The following is a 24,932-nucleotide window of genomic DNA, read 5'->3' as shown; positions in this document are numbered from 1 at the left end:
TATATATATATATATATATATATATAAGGTAATGGTATCATAATGTCTTTTAAATACATTCCATTGAATAGCATGCAAATCTTTAATTTCACATTACAAATATTAGTAATATTAATATCACCTATGTTTTAAAAGTGAAATGTAATTTTTCATGCCTATGCTGATGACGCCAAAGTGCTTTAAATATAAATTTTAAAGTTTAAATGTTAAATGTGTAAATACATAAAAATTATGTGGTATATATGTAAACTTTCCTAAAAGAAAATGTAGATATAAAATTGTTTTTGAATGGAGCCAACATAGTTGACTATAAGAGACCAAAATAAAAAGGCTTCCATTATATTTATGTTTATCTATGAAATATAACATTACTCGCCATCAACATGATCTCAAAGCTCATTTTAAAAAGGGGTTTTTTATATGGGTGCCACTCAAAATATAGTTATTTACATATTAAACACACACCTTAACATTTAGGTCAATTTACATACATAGAATTTATTTATCTATCTCACACCCAAGCTTTGATTTTACATGGTAAGTACCTTGTCCTACGTATGAAAAGGTGGAAATAGTGTAATCCACCTTTTCATACGTAGATTAGAGGGCTTATCATGATCATGTAAAAATCGAACTCTGGGTGTGAGATAATTAAATGCATAAGAACGAGACATCAAATTAGACACTCTCCATTACCCCCTCATTTACTTATCTCGTAGAGAGGCTATCCCTCGTGGACGGTCGCACAAGATTTTTGGCAGGGTTTCTTTGAGTTTCTCAGTTGTTTCAGCCCTTTATCGAATTTGTTGAATTTATCATGCGACTACCTCGGAGTCATACTTTAGTTTGGAGAATGTCATTTCCACATCTTTAATGTCTTGTTGCCTTTTATGTAGTGGTGGAACTATTTGTTGGCTTTATTTTTGAAAGTTTTATGTGGTGTTATCCTTATTTTTTTGGTGCACTATAAATCATGTTGAGTCTATTAAGTTTTAAATTAAATAATAATAATAATAATAATATAAAAATATATATTATAAATTCTTGTTCTCGTTGTTCCAACGAGGCAGGAAAATCATTTGTCACACTTGCACGGGTATCTGAAGGTGCATACGCGTCTTTTAGACCGGTGGATTAGAAGCTAACCTTGATGTTGAAAATAGTACTCTTGCACGTCTTATGGACCAGTGGTCGAGCCAAGCACCGAGGAGATATCACCCCCCTGACATAGAAATAGAGCTTAAATTGAACCACTATGAACTTAATTGAACATATAAATGATTAAGTAAAAGAACAAAATTAAATATCAAATGAAACTACGAAGTTAGTATTTTTTTGAAGAAATTAAAATCCAGCTTAGAAGACAAGAAGAGTTCTCCTACTCTAAATGGGATACTCAAAAGTTTCTAATATCTCTAATCTACAAAGGAGAATTGAATGTAGTGTGAAATAGACTGAAGTCATATTCCCCCTATTTATAGAAAGATGATTAGCACCTTGTGAAATTTGTCACATCAATGTCCAATCATGCAACAATGAAACTCTCATTCCACTAAATATATATATATATATATATATGAGATTTCAATTCATCTATCCACCATTGAATCTACAACATTCGCACAAGCAGCCAAAAAATGAGAATTTAAGGCTTAAAACTAAACTTGACTGCATTAGCTCCAACAATTTACTAAATGATCAATCATATGGTCTGATAATGTTGCATGGAGTGCATATGAGTCTATATTGAAACATGTGTTACCTCGAGATGCATGTAAATCATACAAATTTTGTGAAAATGTCTTTTTTTTTAAATTTGAATTTAACATCATTAAGGTTAACACACAATCGATCGGAACACTCTGTTTATAGGACAGTCATAAGTCACAATTATGGCCAGCCTTATCCTCCTCGTCGGGACCAGTGTTCACAAGACTGAGCTCCACTTAGCCAATGCAACTCTTCTCCTTGAAAGGATTGGAGTTGACATGATTAATGCTCTAACAACATTCAAATAACAAATTTCAACCGAAATTATAGTTATAAACACTCTTTAATTTTTTGACGATGGTCATATTCATTGCACATCTTAACCAGAGGGTCTATTTATAAAATTAAATCATTAAACCATAAAATCCAAAAAAAAATTCACATGCATGCCTATTACTTAAAAGTCAAGAGCAACTTCTTTCATCCTCAGCAATCGTTTGTCAAGACTGACAAATCTAATGCTAACCTAAGCTCACAAAAAATAAATGTCATATTAATTATACTACTAAATTCACAGTTAAAAAAATCTCATCTAAGTAAGAATGTGGCATGAGTCCTTTGTCTATATAGTTTGACTCAATTCCACAAAAAAAAAGTTATGACTAGAGCACTTTGATCGGATGGTTTGGTCAATAGGCTCCATCAAGTGGTTTGGCTAGTAGGCTCCATCAGATGATTTGTTCAATAAGCTCCATCAAATGGTATGGCAAATAAACTCCATTTACTTTGGTCAATAAGCTTCATCAAGTTATTACAGTCACAATTATAGCCCATGTCTTACCTAATGACTTTGCTTATTTGAACTGTGAACTATAGGATATAACTGATAGGTCATAAAGCCCTATGTTAGGTAAGAGGACTTAAATTTGTCTCCTTAGATAAACATCTAACTCATGTCAACAAGATTATCTTGGACGAAGCAACCCATGACAATGGACAAGGTTCTTTTTATCAAGTTAGGTTGATTGTCTCTTTTAACTAAATAAATTAGAGACCCTGACAATCAAAGGCGACGGAATCATGGGATCCTGATTGGGTTTTTCACAATTTCCCCTATTATCCTCTCTAAACTAAGAGTGATAATTTTATAATTTCAAATTTTAAATATGTTGTTATACTAAGTTCAAATACTTGGCGCTAAACGACTAGCCTTAATCAAAAGTTCTATCTAATTATCGGGAAGTGTAATTGAACATAAGGGTTTGCACCTATGGGAAACCTCGAACCCCAAATCTTTAAGTCCTCGCAAAAATGAATGTGAAAGCTTTGCATAGTGTCTTATAAACAATCTTATTTGCCATCTGAAAATTTGATCCAGAAACTTACGGTAAACTCCCTCATCTCATTTTATTCTTTTCAAGGGAGATTGAGGAGTCAAATTTTCAGAGCGCACAAAGGTGCAGACTAAGTGTATTATCATATGTAAGACAGATCAACTTTAGTATCAATCAAATGGAATTTTACATGGATGCTACCACAAACATATATATTTAATTGACTTCATGAACTAAAATAGATTTTGGTGGCTGCTGCCTTATTTATATTGTAGCCGCATGATGGACAACATCCAATTCACAACAAGTTGTGGAGCATGAAAGCAAGACTAGAGATGTATGTATTTAATAGACATTTTATTGAGTGCTATAACGTATTTGTAATGACAGCAAGACTAATATATTGTATTTAGTAAACTATCCATAGAAGAGTATGCATTTAAATGTACAAATATACATAAACACATAAAAAGAAATAAACCTCAAAATGAACAGTTATCAACAGGAGAAAATTCAGGGGCAAACAATATGGAGCATGACTTCTTCATTAAATATCTGCAAGCAAGAGTGCATTGATGGATACAACTCGGACAATAGATGATGACAACAATGATGATAACGATAACATTAAAATCTGAAACATTACAGTTGTACATATGGCTTTAGCAAACCAAAAATACATCAGAGATATAATGACAACTTGACATAAGATCTTCAAGTCAAGTAAAATGGCATCAAAATTCTGCTGTATCATCTCATCATAAGCTCATGGCAAACCCAAAATATCATGCACAAATGATTCAGTTTCGCCCACCCATTGGAAAAAATAGTTGTTCGTGTATGTCCAATTTCGAGGCCATCAATGGAATCTCCTATCACTATTTTCACCCATGTAACATGCATACAAAACACTTTGTAAATTGCAATAAAATTGTATTTGATATATAAGTGAAATACATTTGTTTTAGGTGACACTCATGTAAAGGCTCTCAAACTTGAAAAATAAAGATTAGCAAGTAAACCAATTTACAACAATCCTGTTAAACAAACCATAGAAAACCTGCAACTAAGATGTTCAGAGCTTATTGAACTTGTGGCAACGGGGGGAATGAAGATAGAATTGGGGCTGGTGGGGGAGGAATGTTGAGAGCCTATCGCTTGCGGCAAGAAGGGGAATGAAGACAAAATGTGGGTCACAGGTAGGTAAAAATATTACATGCAGACTTGCTAGGTGTGGATTAGGTGTGCATCGGTGGTATTGGGGTGGTATTGAAGTACAATAACACCTCAATACCACCCCAATATCACGGTACGCCCGGCGTACGTAATATTCGCCCCACGAGTAGAGAGGTACCATAAGAAGGCAATGTCGACCTATAGGCAACGGCTATAAGATGGGATTACACGACATCAACTATTACAACAAATAAATAAATAATATACCTTCACGAATCAACGGCGACAACAAATATATTTATATATATAGATATATTTGTGTGTGTGTGTAAGTTTTAATTGAACTTTTTTTATAAGTAAATATAAACTTATTACCTCGTCCTTTAAACATTCAAATTTAAACAAACGCCTTACAATACAACTAAGGATTTTTTTTTTTTTTTTTAACTTATTTCACAATGTTGGAATTTTTATTGTTTAGTTATCGTAGGATTGCAAAGTTTTGACAACTTCTAAATCTGTATAATACATAATGCAACTATTATTGTTGTAAGTTATCAATAAAAATAATTATAGAATTATTGCAAAATAACAATAATAATTTTGTTAAAAGTTAACGGGAGTTGATTTTTTAAAAAAAAAATTTAACTTTCTTAGTGTTATTACACTATAAAAATGTAGCTGCAAAAACTTATTTTACACAAATTTTCGGGAGAAAAAAGTGCAGAAAAACATAAGAAAGATTTACATATTGTATGAGACTAGGGCTGAGAAATTGGCTCGAAGATAAATAATCGCTCAAAAATTGATTCGAATTTGAGATCAAATCGAGATCGGATCGAATAGAATGAGTTCAAATCAGATGATTCTTGAATTTTGATAAGATGATTCTTGAATTTTGATGATTTTCAACCTCAAATATTCATTCAAAGCTGCAAAAGAAATAAAATAAAACTTGATAGGCAATAAAGTTTTATTTATGTAATGTGTAGAAGTACTCAAAGATTCAAAATAATTAAATTAAGACGGACTCATACGCATACCTTTACTTTTTATATTTAATTTTTATAAGCTTAACTAATTCCTGCATTTCAAAACTTTGAGAAAATATGAGTACATTTAAACTAAATCAAGCACTAAATTTTCTAACAAATAATAATGCTCAATTCAATAGCTAAAAAAAATCAGATAATAATAATAAACTTATCATATTTGCCTCAAATAGGAAGAAGCCTATCTTTTGAAACATCAACAAAAATAATTATAATTTTACACTTTAGATGCTTATGAATCATTAAGAAGAAGGTTATAGCCTAGAAGAATGCATCTAAAAAGTACAAAACTATCTAACCATATTCTCATTTCTTTCACATATTAAAAAAAAGAAATTTATATACATACCACGCAATTCTTATATAATTACTAATCTAACAAGTAAAACATGCATGTAAATATGAATGTTCGGGTGCTAGATAAGTAATAACATAATAATTCTGTGGCATGTATCTAATGCCCCTTGAAAAGATAAGGAATAATTTAATTGCAACTATCTGCAGATATGCACATGTAAAAAGCACATACCTTTGAATCAATTTAGCCTCATCCACTACGCTTCCAAACTAGAAGTCATAAAACATATAAAGTTAAATAAAAATTTTTCTAAAGCATAATTAGTCTTCAACAACTAACTCGAAAAACTATCATTGGAAGGCAAAATAAAATGTTTCATCTATAATTCCACAAGCATTGAGAGCTAAAATCCCTTGAACACGCGTACAGACGAACTTGCAGTTTCAAAGTACACTTTCTATTCTCAAAATATACCAAGAATTAAAAAAAAACAACTCAGAAAATTCTAAGACTAACATAATAAACTCCATCCAAAATTATCTAGCAAGTTAGTATGGCATGAAACGAGTTTAAAACATATGCTAAAACCTATAAATTTATAATTTTGAGATTTTAGATAACACTCTAAACTGCATATAAATATTTCAAGATATCACCCATAATTTAAAAAGCACCAAGATTTCAGATAATCAGTTGACTAACATCATTGTTTCATTAAAAACATCCAACATTTTATAAAACAAGAAGTAAATGTAGTGTTCGATCATTATCAACAACACAAGAATTTAAGGGCAAAAGCAAAAAAAAAAAACAAATGTTATAATTTTATATCATAAAACATATATTAAATTCAACATACTGAAAAAAAAAAGATGCAGCATATTAGGAATCTCCAAAATTACGAATCTCATAAGTCATAACCATCTCATAACCAGAAGAAACAGGTGAAAGCAATTTAGGGGCAATTACATACTACCACCCAATTCCTATGTATTTACATATATAAGAACTAAACTTTATTTTTTGCATTTATACCACCCAAATCTTTCACATCACAAAAAATACCACCATTTTAACTTCTTAAAAAGTGAAATTCGCATGTTCAGGCTTAGAGATGTAGTATGTACGTAAAAACTGAAATTTAGATGTTAGATATGTAAATACATTGATATTAAGTGGTATGCAAGGGAATCTTCCAAAAATTTATGTATCAATTTAGATTCCATTCAATGGGGAGGATTAATTAAACTCAATGATAATTCAACTCCAAGGAATAAAAAAAGAAAATCAAAATAAAACCATGAAAAAGAAAATATTAATACAACTTCCATAAAAAGAATAAAAATGTAAATTTAATCAAATGAAACATTGCATAATGCAATGTTTCATGTTCTAGAATTTTACTGCTAAGGAAATATATTTCCATATCAGTAAACAAATATTTGAGGATTTATTTGGGAATATTGAGAGTATACGTAAAGAATTGATTTAAAAAGATTACATCGCAAAATTTTGTTAATTCTTTTCAACAACCCGAGAATTTAGTGCATAAATTTCAGTATGTCTAACCATTTTTGTTTAAGACTGTTAGCCATAAACAAGATAAAAAACATATGCATAGTAGTTTATGACTCCCAACAACAAAAGAAAAATAAAATCCATAATCCTCTACCTGGACAGTCAAAATAAAAATAAAAGCATAAGCATGAAAGTTTATGACTGTCAACCACAAGCCAAAAAAATCAATTTACAAAACATCCAAGTTTATAAAATAATAGTCTTGATTCATAATAAGTTCCGAAATAAAGAAAATTACCATTCTCGTTTACTAATTATGACTTCTAATTTTCAAATGAATTATCTATTCAAATTTCAAATTCACCAATCAAGCTTTCAGGAACATGTACTATTAAGTTCTCTTCCACAAGAATGTCAATCTAAAATTGCAAGATAAAGTTATACATTTGTATAAATTTATGTAATTGTAACATTCAATGAGAAAAAAAAAATTAAATATAACAATGCTTCCTTTGATGATTTATATGCAAATCGAATCCAATTAGGAGTAAAAATTGAACTTTTATAATTATTTAGCACAAAATGTTGATTTAGAAGTAACAGTTATGATTAGAACTATAAAGATATCATTCATCATCTTAGAAAGAGTTTATATTTTATAGCGAATATTTTTCATCACTCCAAAATATCAAACTCTGAATCAGAGCATTTAACACATGTTTCTTAAAAGTATAACTCAAGGTCAGACTTCTGTGAAAACAAGAGTCAGATCGAATCTATAAAATCATATAAGTCAGTCAAATCATCAAGTGAACTATTGTTGTCTTATGTTGTGATTATTAACCTACTTGAGAGTTAGAGGTGGATGTTTCGCCGACTTCTTTTCTAATATGTTGTTTATCAATAACAAAATAGTACATCTCAAAAAAAAAAATTGCTTCATAATATCATTCTTTTCATTAACAATAAATTCATCATAAATTTGTGGATTAAGGTAATTGGTGACAAACAATTTCATTCTAAGATCTAAAATGTAAGCAATTAAAAATGACATAAAGCAGTCTCCTCGATATTTATCAAACTTTAACTTCCTGGTTCTTGACATATTATAAATAATAAGAGTATGAGATAAACATTCCCGATCGAAAATTTTCTTAATGAGTATTAAGTTGGTAAGAAGTTTATTTGTTGTGAGATAACTAGAGCCTAAGAAAAATTTAGTTATTCGGTGAAAAATATGATTTAATTATTTAATCTTATCAAATTGATCCCATTCATCCTTTGATGATAATGAAACACAATTAAGATCGTGCAAATCATATTCAAGAAAGACATTTTTACATAAAATGTAGAATCTAACATTTTGTATGTGAAGTTCCAACAAGTTGGCACATCAATGTATAATGACTTCGTTGTTGATAAATCAATCTGTCATGCAATCTCCCCAAAGTTATGTAAGCAGCTATGAGATTTTTTTATAAATTATATTGACTCTAACAATTTCAATTATCTTCTTAATTTCTTTCAAACTATTTTGCATCACTAAATTTAAAATATAAATAGCACAATGAACATAAAAAAAAAAATCTTCTCAAATGAGAAAACCATACCTTCTAGTAAACAATCCTTCCAAATTTCTAGAAGTCACGTCATTTTACGGTGCATTATCCAAAGTAACAGTACTTTGTTTTGTAGACCTCATTGTAACAAATAGGGTTGTAAACGAGCCGAGTTTGAGCGAGCTCAGGCTTGGCTCGTGTTCGGCTCGTTCGAAATAGCTCGTGTTCGAAATCGGCTCGTGAACAGTGTCTCATGTTCGGCTTGTGTTCGGCTCGATATTGGCTCGTTAAACTAAAATTGAGAAAAATAGATGTAAAGTGTGGGATTCGAACCTAAATCAAATCTATACTAAAAAAGACACTAATAACATTGCCACATGAGGTGTTATGATTTAAATTTAGTCATAAATATATATAATATATTATTATATAAATAATATATGTAATATATTTATTGTTATATAAAAAGTTATATTTTTTTTTCGAGCCATTTCGAACCGAACACGAGTGAACAAACTGTTGTTCGTGTTCGGCTCGTTTACATTTCGAGCTTAAAAATTTGTTCGTGTTCGGCTCAACGTTGTTCACAAACAACGAGCCAAATTGACAGCCCTAGTAACAAATTATTGAAAATTGGTTCATAAATCACAGATCCATTATGTGGAGGTTATAAATCATTAAAACTAATTATCTTAAAATATAATTTTCAATCAGAATTAATGTAATATACAGCAAGCCATATATAATTAATAGTTTGATTTGTTGTCCAACAATCACTAATAAGTGAAACTATTTCAGTTAGTTTCAAAGTTCTTTTCAATTTTTCTTTCTCAACTTCATAAACTTTCATGCACTCTTCCTTGATAGAAAACCTTCAAATTTCTCGATAGTTTGGATTCATTAATTTTATCAAAATGTTAAACCATAAATGTTCGACTGTCATGAAGGAATATTCATAAATAATGATCAGTTTCGACACAGGTTTTTCATTCTACTATAATCATATGCAAATGAGACATATAAAGAAAAAATAAACTCGGATTCATCAAAATACTCAGCTATTAGGTTAAAGAGCTTTTGCTTTTTTATCTTTACTCTCTTTTTACAATAATGATTTGTTTTGAAATGTCTGCTCATTTGAGAACCAGTATCAGTTTTTTCTTCACATAAGACTTCACACAGTGGTATCTCTAAAAATTTGTCAACATTAAATTAATAAATACTAAAGAAGGGTATATATTAAACTAACCCGGTTGCATTTGTTGATTTGTAACAAACAAAAAAATAGATAATAACAAATGTCATCCAACGGTCGAGGGGAAACCCTAAACTTATAAATAAACAGTATATAATTAGAAAACAAATCAAGAATCATCATATTCTTAAAAGGTGGTTAAAGACAATATATAAGCATTTTGATATAGTAAAAAAATTCTTTTTGGAACAAATCACTACAGTAGAATTCAGGGTAGAGATGAAAAGCATAGAGTACTCCATTTATGTATATATAGACACACATATATGCCCAAATCAAAAACTTAAAAAGCTTAAAATCTATGTAAAGGCTTGATTTAAGCAATATATGTCAAAACCATTCTTCATCTAATAGTGATATATACAATTATTAGGTGGAGTAAATCTCCATTCTCCAGATCTGAAAAAAGTAATAAAAAATAAGGATAAATCATAGCATATAACCCTCTCTATGATAAGGGAAAGGTCATTTATAATGTAGTAAATGCTGGTGTGCACAAAAGAAATGAAACAATCATATCCATGAATATAAACTCATGTTGATTTTTCTTTTAATTATTCTATCTACCCTTTTTGACGCATTATAAAGGTTAATAATTATTCTGATAAATCTCTTGTAAGTCAACTACAATGGCAAATCTATCAAAAGAAGAGTGGAAATCTCACAAAAAGGCAAGCAAGGTACAACTTCAATTTTGAAAAGTGTGCAATTTTTCTCATTTTCTTTTTTTTTAATAGTAGCTTCTAAAGATACAATTGAATATGTAATTAAATATATACCCAAAGTGGTAAAAAACACCATAAATTGATATAAAAGAAATGAACATGCCATGATGATTCTAGGCAAACTTACCAGCAAAGATTCACATGAACTTAACCAAAGCATGTACTTGCTAGAAACAGTCTAGACTCACACACCGATCATAAGGATAATTAACCATTAGGGTGTAAAGGAATCTTCCCAATTATTTTTATTTAAAATAGAGACGCCACCCCTAAACATAGAAGCTATTCATCCTACACCGTCAAATATCTAGTAACTCCTTTTCTTAAATTTGGTAGAATAATCGGATTGGATCTACCACCTATTACAATTTAACATTAAAGCATATATTCCAATATATGATGATATACATACCACACAATTTTTATATATTGAGATATTCAACAACTTTAAGGTGTATAAATATCACACAATTCTTATATATTTAACACGATTTTGATTCTATTAAGTTGTTGATATGCATACCACACATTAAAGCAGACACTTTTGATTTACATACATACCTCAAAATTCTTATGTATGTATGGTAATATATTTAACACGATTTAAATACATACCCCTGTTCTAATGTGTGGCATGTATTTAACACAATTCCTATATATGTAAGGTAATATATTTAAGATATCACATAATTTTTGTAAAGATACTCCCTTTAATAGAACTGCCTAAGAAAACTATTTTTCAGCATAAATTTTTTTGGAAAAAAACAATCAAATATTAATATGATAATGATATCACACAAATGTATTCATAAATGCAACAACATATTTTTACAAAGCATGCAAAGTAAGCATTTATAATTTAAGATTCATTTGTGTGAAATGTGTTATTCTCGTTTTATTGAAAAGAATGGTCCAATAACTTGTATGTGATTCACGCCTCAAGAAAATGTTAGAATGCCAGCTATTGCCGCAGTAGTGATAGCCTCGTAGGCGACTTCAATTATTAAGCACAAAGAATATGGTGTTTGTGCAAATCCACTAATTAGTTTTGTTTTGTTCAATGATGTCACATAGAAGATAATGCTATGAGTGAATATCTTTTAGGAATATGTGCTTTAATGTTCAACTTGCATGGTTTAATCTTATAGAAAAGTAAACTTTGTGCAATAAAAAATGATATGGGCATTTACATACATAGCACAGAATTCTTATGAAGCCACGCCTTAGATATTCTTACATATAAGAATTGTGTGGTATGTATGTTAACACCCTAAAAATATTAGAAGTTACGAATTTGGTAGAATGAGCAGGAGGATTACCAAACTGCTGACAGGAAACTAAAACCAAAGCATATCCTCAAAAAACACTACCAATGTCAAATGACCCATGCAAATTGTCAAAAGACACAAAATCACAACAATTGTACCCACCAGACCACCATCTTCAACCAAGCAGTGAAACACCTTTTAAAATAAGATACCAAAATAATGTCATGTCAAACGGAGAAAATCACCAAACATTTAGCATAGGGACATAATAAAGTAGAGATGCTTAAATGAAAATTTTAAGATTAAGATAAAGAAGTTAGTGAATAGATCAAAAGGAGAAGGTAAAGCCGGAGAGATAGAGATCAGGATTCAGTCAATGAGCAAACGCCAAACCACAGCTCCACAACACCTAACGATTTATGCTTATAGCGCGCCGGAATGTCACAGTGAGGGAACGCTTTATGACTGTAGCCCGATGGAATGCAAAAGGTTAGGATCCTTAAGGATTTATAAGAGCGCATATGGGAGATCATAGAGGACGCACAAAGCAGAGACTTGGGAGCAGAACTCAGAAGCGTTGTGACTATGACTAAGGCTGAGAAATTAGCTCGAAGATCAATAATCGCTTGAAAATTGATTTGAATTTGAGCTCAAATTAAGATCAAATTGAAAAGAACGACATGAGCTACGAGCCAAACCTTTGGATTAAATTATTTTCGATCAGATTTCAAGCTGCTGTAGGATCAAATTGAAAAGCTACTATCCGATCGAAATTTAAGGTGGAGTTAATATCCACCGTCTGTTCGTCTTTGTCGCGGACTGTGGCATTTGGACCATCCACTCCTGCAACATAAGCAATTATCGTCTATCGGTGCCCTAACTCATTTTCATTTCCACTGTCAATGTTGAGGCGATTTTGAGTCTTCACTTCGTGCATCCTCTGCGGTCTCTACTCTCACAAACTCATTGACATTTATTCTTAACTCAAGACTTTACATAGATCTAAAGCTTATTAAGTTTTTTCTTTGGGCATGTACATGTGTCTATACATAAATAAATAGAGATTTTTTATGTTTTTATCTCTACTCCATTCTAATGTAGTAATTTGTTCGGAAATAGATTCTTTTATTATATCAAAATGATTTATATGTTGTCTTCAACCACCCTTTAAGAATATGACGATGGTTCGTTTGTTTTCTAATTGTATACTCCTTATTTGTAAGATTAGGGTTTCCCCTTAACCTTTAGATAACATTGGTTATTATTTACTCTTTTTATTTGATAAAAATAAGCAAATGCAACCGGGTCAGTTTAATGCATACCCCTTCTTTAATATTTATTAGTTTAATGTTGAAAAAACTTTATAAAGGCAATGACAACTCAAACTCAAAGCAAATCTAATAGTTCTTCAAGTCACCCTATTATTGATGGAGCAACAGCTCAAAATGAATGTGGGGGAAATTGCTTCAACTAAAGAGAAAAAATGAAAGAGACAAAGATCAAATGTTTGACAACATTTTAACAAAATATCGGTCGCATAAAAGGAAAAAGTAATTCAAAAATGGAAATGTAATTACTGTGAAGTATTATGTGCAGCAAAAAGTTGGTATCACTTCTCAAATGAGCAAACATTTTAGAAAAAATTATTATAGTAAAATATATGGTATAGATAAAAAAAGCCCTTTTGCCCAATAACTGAAGTTGATAAAACTGAGTTTATTTATAATTTATGTCTCATCTGCATATGATCATAGTAGAATAAAAAACTTTGTGGCCAAGATGATCATTGTTCATGAATATCTCTTCATGGCAGTCGAACATTTATGATTTAATATTTTGATGAAATCAATGAATCCAAACTATCAAAAAATTTTAAGTTTTTCTATCAATGAAGAGTGCATAAATATTTATAAAGTTCAGAAAGAAATACTGAAAATAAATTTGAAACTAGCAGAAAAAATTTTACTTGTGATTGTTGGACATCAAGTCAAATTATTGGTTATATATCTTTTATTGTGCATTACGTTAGTTCTCATTGAAAATTACATTTCAGGATAATTAAGATTTAGATTTTGCACATAGTGAATTTGTAATTTCTGAAGCAATTTTGAAAGTTTGTTACAATGACGTTTACAAAATAAAGTTAATACTATTACTTTGGATAATGCATCGTCAAATTATTTAAATACTATAAATTTGAAATGATTCTTTACTAGAATGTCTAATTTCTCATTATAAGAGATTTTCAAGTGTTTGTTGTGTTGCTCATATTTTAAATTTAATGGGACAAGATGGTTTGAAAGAAATTGAGAAGGTAATTGAAAATGTTAGAGAGTCAATACTATTTATAAAGAGATCTCCTAGCCGGTTACATAAATTTAGCGAGATTGGAAGGCAGATTGGTTTATCCACAACAAAACCATTATGCATTGATGTGACAAAAAGTTAGAATTTCACATACAAAATTTTAGACTCCGCATTTTATGATAAAGTTGTCTTGCTTGAATATGTTTTGTAAGATCTTAATTATGCTTCATTGTCATTACAGAATGAACAACAAAGCCATTATGCATTGATGTGACAATACGTTGGAATTTCACATACAAAATGTTAGATTTTGCATTTTATGATAAAGTTTTCTTTCTTAAATATGTTTTGTAGGATCTTAATTATGTTTCATTGTTATTAAAGAATGAATGGGATTAATTTGAAAATATTAGAGAACTGTTTCATATTTTTTATCAAACAATTGAAATTTTCTCAGGTTCTAGTTATCCCACAGCGAATAACTTTTTTAAAAAAAATTTAATTCTCATTAAGAAAATTTTTTATGACATGTGTTTATCTCATATTCTTTTATTTCTAATATGGCAAGAACCATGAAGTTAAAGTTTAATAAGTATTGGAAAGATTGTTTTATGTTATTCTCAATTGTTTGCATTTTAGATCCTAAAATAAAATTATTTGTCATCAACTATTATTATCCACAAACTTATAATGAACTTATTGTGAATGAAAAGAACAATATTATGAAGCAAAACCTTTTTTGAGATGTATTCTTATTATGTTGTTAATAAACAACAAAGTCATTATGCATTGATGTGACAAAAAGTTAGAATTTTACATACAAAATGTTAGACTCTGCATTTTATGATAAAGTTGTCTTTCTTGAATATGTTTTGTAAGGTCTTAATTAAGTTTCATTATCATTACAGAATGAACAACAAAGCTATTATGCATTGATGTGACAATACGTTGGAATTTCACATACAAAATGTTAGATTCTGCATTTTATGATGAAGTTCTCTTTCTTGAATATGTTTTGTAGGATCTTAGTTATGTTTCATTGTCATTAAAGAATGAATGGATTAATTTGAAAATATTAGAGAATTGTTTCATATTTTTTATCAAATAATTGAAATTTTCTCGGGTTCCAGTTATCCCACAGCAAATAACTTTTTTTTTAATTTAATACTCATTAAGAAAATTTTGGATGACAGGTGTTTAACTCATATTCTTTTATTTCTAATATGGCAAGAACCATGAAGTTAAAGTTTGATAAGTATTGGGAAGACTATTTTATGTTATTCTCAATTGTTTGCATTTTAGATTCTAAAATGAAATTATTTGTCATCAACTACATTATCCACAAACTTATGATGAATTTATTGTGAATGAAAAGAATAATATTATGAAGCAAAACTTTTTTTGAGATGTATTCTTATTATGTTGTTCATAAACAACAAAGTCATTATGCATTGATGTGACAAAAAGTTAGAATTTCACATACAAAATGTTAAACTCTGCATTTTATGATAAAGATGTCTTTCGTGAATATGTTTTGTAAGATCTTGATTATGTTTCATTGTCATTACAAAATGAACAACAAAATCATTATGCATTGATGTAACAATACGTTGGAATTCCACATACAAAATGTTAGATTCTACATGTTATGATAAAATTGTCTTTCTTGAATATGTTTTGTAGGATCTTAATTATGTTTCATTGTCATTAAAGAATTAATGGGATTAATTTGAAATTATTAGAGAATTATTTCATATTCTTTGTCGAATAATTGAAATTTTCTTTGGTCCAGTTATCCCACAGCAGATAACTTTTTTTTTAAATTTAATGTTCATTAAGAAAATTTTGGATGACAGGTGTTTATCTCATATTCTTTTATTTCTAATATGGCAAGAACCATGAAGTTAAAGTTTAATAAGTATTGGAAAGATTGTTTTATGTTATTCTCAATTGTTTGCATTTTAGATCCTAAAATAAAATTATTTTCATCAACTACTATTATCCACAAACTTATGATGAATTTATTGTGAATGAAAAGAATAATATTATGATGCAAAACCTTTTTTGAGATGTATTCTTATTATGTTGTTGATAAACAACTTATTGGAAAAGATATCAGCGAAGCATTCACCTCCAACTCTCAAGTAAAAGCAACAATCACAAGACAAGGCAACGACAGTTCACTTGATGATTTAGTTGGCTTATATGATTTTATAGATTTGACTGAACCTATATTTCCACAGAAGTTTGACATTGAGTTATACTTAGAAGAAGCATGTGTTAAATGCCCAAATTCAGAGTTTGATATTTTGAAGTGATGAAAAATATCCGCCATGAAAAACAAAACTCTTTCTAAGACGCCAAAGGATATATTTACAGTTCAAATCACAATTGTTGCATCTGAATCAACATTTAATACTAGTGTGCTAAATGATTTTAGGAGTTCAATTTCCTTGAAAACACTTTATGTCTTAGTGTGTACTGGTAAATGAATTCAACATGCATATAAATCATCAAAGGAACAATTGATAAAATATAATTTCTTTTTTTTATAATTAAATGGTATATTTACATAGATCTATGCAAACGTCTGGCTCTCTTTTGCAACTTTAGTTTGAAATTCTTGTGGAAGATATATTAGCAGTACGTGTTCTTGAAAACTTGAGTGGTGAATCTCAAATTTGAAAAGGTTATTCATTTAAAAATTAGAAGTCATAATTAGTAAATGAACACGGCAATTTTCTTTATTTCATTGCTCTTACTGGACAGTTACAGGAGGGTGTACCTTGGTGTATGTTTTCCGCTGATGATATCCTTCTTGTGGATAAGGCTAGAGAAAGAGCGCAAGAAAAATTAGAATTATGGAGGTCAACTTTGGAGTCTAAATATCTTTGTTTGAGTAGAACTAAAATTGAATACATGGATTGTAATTTAGTAGTAATAGCTCTAGTGATAGAGTTGTTACTATGGGTGATCAAATTATTAAAAGGTGTGAAAGATTTAGATATCTCGGGTCTATTGTTCAAAGTGATGGCGATATAGATGGGAATGTTATTAGTAGAATTCAAGTTAGTTGGATGAAGTGGCGGAATGTTTCGGGCCTATTGTGTGATTGGAAAAGTATCGCTTAGACTGAAAGGAAATTTTATAAAATGGTAATGAGATGAAAAATGCTCTATGGCGCAAAATGTTAGCCTTTAAAAGAGAAGCACAAAATTAAGTTAATTGTTACCGAGACGAGAATACTTAGGTGGATGAGTAGTTTTACACTTAGAGACAAATTTCAAAATGAATATATCTGTGATAGAGCTAGTGTAGCTCCAATGACGAATGAGATAGTTATGACTTATGAGATTCGTAATTTTGTACTCCTAATATGTTGCATTTTTTTTGGGTATGTTGTATCTATTATATGTTTTATGATATCAAATTATAGCATTTATATTTTTTTTTCTCATGCCCTTAAATTCTTGTATTGTCGATAATAATAGAACACTACACTTGGTTCTTGTTTAGTAAATTGGTTGAATGTTTTCTACAGAATAATGATGTAAGTCAGTCATAGTTGCTCAACCAATCATCTTGAATCTTTCTGTTCTTTAAATTATGGGTGATATCATGAAATATTGATTTTAAATTCTTGTATTGTCGATAATAATAAAACACTACACTTGGTTCTTGTTTGGTAAAATGGTGGAATGTTTTCTACAAAATAATGATGTAAGTCAGTCATAGTTGCTCAACCAATTATCTGGAATCTTTGTGTTCTTTAAATTATGGGTGATATCATGAAATATTAATATGCAGTTTAGAGTGTTATCTAGAATCTATCAAAATTATATGTTGTAGCAAATATTTTAAACTCATTTCATGTCACACTAACTTACCAGATTGGATGGACTTTATTATGACTGAGATTTTTTTGAAATCTTCTTATTTGATTCTTGATATTTTGGGAATAGAAAAGACATACTTTGAAGATATAAATTCGTTTATATGTGTGTTCAAAGTAATTTAGTTGTCAATGCTTGTGAAACACTAGATAGAAAAAATATGTTTTATAAAGGTTTTGATTTAACTTTATATGTTTTATGGCCTCTAGTTTGGAAGCTTGTTGTATGTGGCTAAACTGATTCAAACATATGTGTTTTGCACATATACAAATCTGCAGTTAATTATATTTGGATTGTTACTCATCTTTTCTTAGCGGCATTTAAATATATACCACATAATTATTATGTACTTACATATCTAACACCTAAACATTAATATTTACATGAGTTCTTTAGGTGTTAGATAAGTAAATATAGAAAATTGTGTGGCATGTATATAAATTTCTTTTTTTCTATGATGTGAAGAAAATGAGAATAAGGTTAGAAAGTTTTGTACTTTTTGAATGTATTCTTCTACCCTGTAACATTCCTCCAAATGATCCATAAGCCCCTAAAATACAAAATTACAATCATTTTAGTTGATATTTCAAATTACAAGTTTCTTCTTATTTGAAGCAAACATGATAAGCTTATTATTATTATCTGATCTTTTTTTAAGTCATAGAAGTGAGCATTATTATTTGTTAGAAAATTTGGTGTATGATTTAGTTTAAATGTAGTCGTCATGTTTTCTCCAAGTTTTTGAAATGGAGAAATTAGTTAATCTTATGAAAGCTAAATATAAAAAACAAAGATACGTGTATACCACGTTGTGATTTAATCATTTTGCAGATTTGAGTACTATATATTTACATAAATAAAACTTTATTACTATCAAGTTTTATTTTTTTGCAGCTTTGAAAAAAATATGAGGATGAAAGTCATTAAGATTCAAGAATCATTTTATTTTGCTTTTATATATAATTTTTATATTTGATATTTGTAACTATCAATTGTCATTTGTAAATTTATAATATGTAATTTGTAATTTACAAATTCTGATTATAAGGATATAAATAATATTTGCTTCGCCTTATAATAATTTGTAAATTTGTATTTTGATGATTCATTCAAATAAAATTATATTAATATTTTTTTCTATTTTACTTTTTGTTTTTCATATTAATAAATATTTTCTATTCAAATGAAGTTTTGAAGCCGGCTCATTATGTCTTTTGAGCCGACTCAAGCAGAGTTTCAAGCCAAATTGATCATATTTTTTAGTTGGATCGATCCGGACCACGAGCCAAAAAGGCCATTCAAGTTGGCTCGTTTAAAATTCGAGCTGGCTAGCAAATCGTTTGATTTCGATTTGGATTGGATAAAATTTAAGTTGAACCGAGTCACTAGCCAATTTTGATTCATCTAAAACAATTTCCTGATTTTGAGCCGCCTATGGATCTGCTCGAAATTGACTCATTCACAGCCCTATATGAGACATTCAGGAATCCTATTTATCGATCTCAGAATGTCATTGGGCTCATACACACACATATTACATGATTTTTATGTATTTATATATCTGATACCTAAATTTTAATTCTTACAATTATGTCTACGGTTGTAAAAAAAACTTGTTCGCGAACAACTCGTGTTTGGCTCATTAAGTAGCTCGTGTTTGAATCGTTAGTTAAGTAAACGAGCTGAACACAAACAATTTTTTTAAACTCGAATTATAAATGAGCCTAAAACAATCATTTGTTTGATCATGTTCGACTCATTTTAGCTTTAAAAAAAAAAATTATATATATTATTTATATAATAATACATTATATACATTTATATCTAAGTTTAAATCATAACAACTCATGTGGTCTTGTGGTTTTGTGCCTTTTACCATACAAAATTTATGCAGGTTCAAATACAACACCTTACATCTAATTTTTCTAATCAATTGAAACAAGCAATTATTAGTCAAACAAGAAGAAGAATATGTAACTTGAGTCGATTCACACTGTTCATGAGCAATTTCGAACATGAGTCAATTTCAAAAAAACCAAACACGAGCCAAGCTTGAGCTCGTTTATAGCCAAAATTATACGTTGTGTTTCACTTTTTAGAAATTAACAATTGTGGTATTTTTGTGAATTAAAAGATATAATTGCTATAAATATTAAAATTAATTTTTGATGTTAAATATGTAAACGCCTAATCTAAAAGGACCCTACAACTTTTGGATAAAATCCCACTAATAAGTTACTGAAAAAATTTATATACAAAATAAGAGAGGCAAAAAAAGTCAGAAAAATTAAACTTGCCTTTAATTCAAATTAACGTCGACTACCAGGGAAAAACAACTCCACTCCATTTTCCTTCACCTGGATGTGAAAATTGCTAGCTCTGTCTGTATACTGCCCATCATTGAACACGCCTTTCTTCAAAATGGTCAACTGTAGGAAAAAAGAAAAGCACATCACACATAAATAAATAAATAAAAATAAAATAATGCACTTTTGTGTATTTAAATATATAACATCTAAACTTTCATATTTACATATTTAACCCTCAAATTTTAAATAGTAAATCATAAATATTATTATTACTACTTAAAAGTGAAATGCACTCTTTCATGCATAATTGTATGACACCAAAGTGTTACAGCTACAAAAGTAAATATCAAACTTCAGATGTTAGATTTGTAAATATATAGGTATTGAGTGCAACAGTGTAATATTAAACACCAACTTAACTTATTGGTTAACAACTTAAACTTTCAACCAAGAAAATATGAGTATGAGGCTTTGCATATATGGTGTGCATGCCTTTACATACATACCACCCAATGCTTATGCATATGTCTTTACATATCTAATGCCTAACTTTTACTTTTTACATTTATACCGACCAAATCTTTCATATCACATTAAAAATATCACTACTTTATTTTCTAAAATGTGAAATACGCCTTTTATGCACATAGAAGGTGGCACACACAAACATATTTAAAAGTTAAAATAATGATATTTTTAATATGATATCAAAGATTTTGATGGTATAAATGTAAAAAAAAGGTCTTATATATGTAAATACAAAAAAATGGGGCGGTATGTATGTAAATGCCCCTTTTCTGAAATGAAATACACATTTTCATGTCATGATATGAATATAACACTAAAGTGTCGTATGAGTAAATATCAAATTTTATGTGTTAAAAATGTGAATGCATAGAAATTTTGTGGTATGTGTATAAATCCCCTTTTATTCTTATTTTAAAGTATACAGAGCTATAATATATTAAAAATCAAGCTTTCCAGGCTCTTCATGGGATGTGGATTGACAATGATCCAATCTTTCTAGATGGCATTGATGAATGTAATGAGTGTTGATTGGAAAGTTGAGAGTTGATATTGACTATATGTAAGATGAATTAGAGTTTGATGATGAATATTTGATATGCAATTGCCATACCCCAACTGACCACACTTGAGTCAAGCAATAAATAAACAAGCATGATTTCACTTAACGCATACAATATTCTTTAACCATACCTATTTTATAATCTCAGCATCGAAAGTCATGGATTCAATCATTTTTCTGTCACAATCAATTCTTATCTATTTACATATCCAACAGCTAAAGTTTAATATTTTTACATTAATACCACCCAAATCTTTCATATGACGTAAAAAATATCACCATCTCAACTTCTAGAACGTGAAATATACATTTTCATGCATAGGTAAGGTGGCACGTGTGTAAAAATTGAATTTTAGGTGTTACATATATAAACACATAGGAATTGAGTGGTATGTAAGTCTTCTGAAAAATAAATGCAAACCTGTCCATGCACATCAGCAGATATGCCGGTAACCAGAGGCTCCACCTTGATAATAAAGTCTGCTGGGTAAATTAGATGAGAAAGAAGCCTTGGAGATTCCATCTCCAGATAGACATCTTCATGATTCAGAATGACCAGAGAACAATCCTGAAATATACATGATTAAAAAATAAAGAATGAAGAGAGCTAAAAAGAAAGCATATGTTAGAAACAAGGAAGATTTACATATATACCATTCAATTCCTGTTTATTTACATATTAACACCTAAACTTCAATGTTTACATGCATACCACCTTAACTATGCGTGAAAATGTCTATTTCAGTTCTTAAAAGTTAAATTGGTGGTATTTTTTAATGTGATGTGAAAGATTTGGGCGGTATAAATGTAAAAGATAAAGATTAGGTGTCAGATATGTAAATTCAAAGGAATTGTGTGGTCGGAATGTAAATGCCCTGAGAAACAAACATTGGAAGGGATATTTACATACCAGTGTTAGAAAAATTATTATTTACAAAATTAGCACTTAGGTGATTTTTTTAACTACTAAACTAGGGCTAACAAAAAAGTTTGTTGTTCATAAAAGAATTATTTGCTAAGGAAGCGAGTCGAACAAGTATAAATTTTTTAAGCTCGAATTATAAACGAGTCGAACACAAACAGCCCTGTGTTTGATCGTGTTTGGCTAGTTTTAGCTTGAAATAAGAAAATTATATATGTTATTGAGGAGATTCAAATCTAACACCCTAAATTTATTTTTCTAATTAATCTAAATTAGCCAATTTTGAGTCAAACACAAGCCGAACACTAACAAAAAAGTGCAAATCGAGTAGTACAAGAACACACTGTTTACAAGCAATTTCGAACATGAGTCATTTTCTAATAGAATTAATTTCGAATGAGTTGAACACGAGGCGAGCTTGAGTCAGTCAGCTCATTTACAAGTCCTATATCAAACCAATGCATATACGTGTTATGTGATCAAACTATTAAAATTTTGATAAAAATGATAAATATGGGTTGGGGTTTTATCATGATATTTGATATTTGAGTAAGAATTTGATTAAAAAAAATGTCCAGATTTGTAAATATCGATATTTTGAGTATATGTATGTAATTGCCCCGTATTAAAACCATATAAAATAGGGGCATTTACATACATAACACACATTTTTTATATATTTATGAATCTCACGCTTAAACTTTCTTACACATAGCACTCAAATCTTTAATATCACATCAAAAATAGCATCATACCACTTCTTAAAAGTCAAACACACATTTTAAAGCAAAAAAGGTGCCATGTATGTAACTATGATATTTTACGTGTGAGATATGTAAATACATAAGAATTGAAGCGATACCTACGTAAATTTCCCAAAAAAAATAAGCTGTGGGATTTGGCTAACCTGTTCTGACGTAAGGGTAAAACAATAGTGCAGAAAGTCTAATACATGATCCATAGAACCATGAGCTGCAATCTCCAAAATCGACAGGTCATCAATCATGATAGAAATGTGAGCCCTCCTATCATCCCCTGAGGATTTAACCTCTACAGCCCTTAAGATCTTTGAATATAATTCAACGAATCCGTCTTCTATGCCATTTTTCTGTGCCTCATCTAAACAAAGCAAGCATAGAAGTATGATAAATCCATGATTAGTATTCTGTAGTTCAAGCGATTTACAAAATAAATGTACTAAGGATGCTTGAGGAAACGATGGAAATGCCAATTTGATTTTCAGATCACCTGGAAACTCCATTTTAAGCAGATCTATGAAATGAAATCTGTTTTGCTGCCTATGCATTGAAAGATTGCATCCCTGGTTGAAATGATAAGAATCGATCAGACACACACGCCTACCAGAGCTCGCAAGAGATACTTGACCCTACGATGTTCGATGAAATGGAGCAACATATAAACGCGTAACTTGCTTACCTGCTTCCGAAGAATGCGATCGTAGTGGGAGAAGGGGTGGGAAAGAGCAAGGAAGAGCACTGACCCCCCATGTTCAGGGGAGAGAGCACGCTTGACAAGGTGATGAAGAACGAAAGCGCCGCTTGTCTCCACGCAGTCTTCCACCAGAACGACACGCCCCCGCGCAAGAGCACCGCCGGCGTAACCGGCCGCCATGAGCCCTAAAGCTTCGTCGAGAAGGTTTGTGCTGGGGTTCATGGTAGATGCAGACCCTTCGTCTTCGGGATGCTTTCCAGCATAAAAACTGCGATGAATTTATCAATTAGTTCCCGCCTGCAAATGACGCTTGGCTCGGTGTGAAGAGCGAAAATTAGCGCAATAAGAGCTACACGCTGATTCGGGAAAAGTAAAGTTAAATCTGGGATGTGGGTGTGCCGATTATGCCCTAAGGTAACATCTCTCATGTCATGTCGCACTCACTTCTCTCCAATCTGTGGCTTTGGTGGCTATGATTTGTCTTTTTTTTCTCCTCTCCCTCTTCCCTCCTCCCTCCGATCTCCGACTTTGTTTGGTTCATTCGCTCCGTCCTCCCATGATATCCTCCACCATTATGTTTGTGGTTTGAAATGATTCTGCAATTCATGGCTTTCTTTCTGTGATTTTTAGTTTTCTCATTTGTATTTTGAAGTTCTGCATTTGGTAATTTTGGATTATAAGATTTTTTTTTTTCTTTGTGCTTTGTTATGTTGATGGTTTGGTGGCGGTGTGGTAGTGGGTGATTTTGTGGTGGTTGTGTTGTGATATTGGTGGTTGCCCGAAATTGTAGCAATATGTATTGTGACTTTGCTATACTATGTGCTCTGTTCTGAAAGCCATGCTTTATTGGTGGTGGTGGTGATTTTGTGGCGGTTGTCGAAAATTTTGGATTTTGCAATTATGTTTGTGTTTGCACGAAATATGTTGTTGTGCTGTAATATTGGTGGTTGCCCAAAATAGTGGTTGTGTTGTTATGATAGTTGGTGTTTGCCGAAATATTGTGATGCTTGTTGGTGGTTGTCTAAAATATTGTTGTTTTAATGTTATGGTAGTAGTGGTGGCGTTGA

The 24,932-nt window shown here is 30.3% G+C and overlaps 1 protein-coding gene across 5 annotated transcripts; it reads right to left on the bottom strand.

The window, feature by feature from the left end:
• Nucleotides 1-1,030: 1,030 nt before the first annotated feature.
• LOC110030093 (elongator complex protein 6) lies at nucleotides 1,031-24,370 on the bottom strand. Of its 5 annotated transcripts, XR_002294619.1 has the most exons (7): nucleotides 23,851-24,370; nucleotides 23,662-23,734; nucleotides 23,321-23,532; nucleotides 21,913-22,059; nucleotides 20,393-20,524; nucleotides 5,802-5,839; nucleotides 3,612-3,922 (listed from the first exon to the last, which is right to left on the bottom strand). XR_002294619.1 is itself a non-coding variant. In XM_020732668.1 (6 exons), the coding sequence occupies exons 1-5, from the start codon at nucleotides 24,085-24,087 to the stop codon at nucleotides 20,405-20,407; spliced, it is 789 nt and encodes a 262-aa protein (XP_020588327.1). In that variant the 5' UTR covers nucleotides 24,088-24,370; the 3' UTR covers nucleotides 1,031-1,222; nucleotides 20,393-20,404. The 5 variants fall into 5 exon arrangements, 4 of the variants coding, with proteins under 4 accessions (XP_020588327.1, XP_020588348.1, XP_020588339.1 ...); XM_020732668.1 differs by lacking the exons at nucleotides 3,612-3,922; nucleotides 5,802-5,839 and adding an exon at nucleotides 1,031-1,222; XM_020732689.1 differs by lacking the exons at nucleotides 3,612-3,922; nucleotides 5,802-5,839 and adding an exon at nucleotides 3,533-3,599.
• Between the last annotated feature and the right edge of the window lie 562 nt (nucleotides 24,371-24,932).

This window comes from Phalaenopsis equestris, unplaced genomic scaffold (genome assembly GCF_001263595.1).
Source record: "Phalaenopsis equestris unplaced genomic scaffold, ASM126359v1 Scaffold000002, whole genome shotgun sequence".
NCBI classification, from domain to species: domain Eukaryota; kingdom Viridiplantae; phylum Streptophyta; class Magnoliopsida; order Asparagales; family Orchidaceae; genus Phalaenopsis; species Phalaenopsis equestris.
This window is presented reverse-complemented; position numbering and strand designations above follow the sequence as displayed.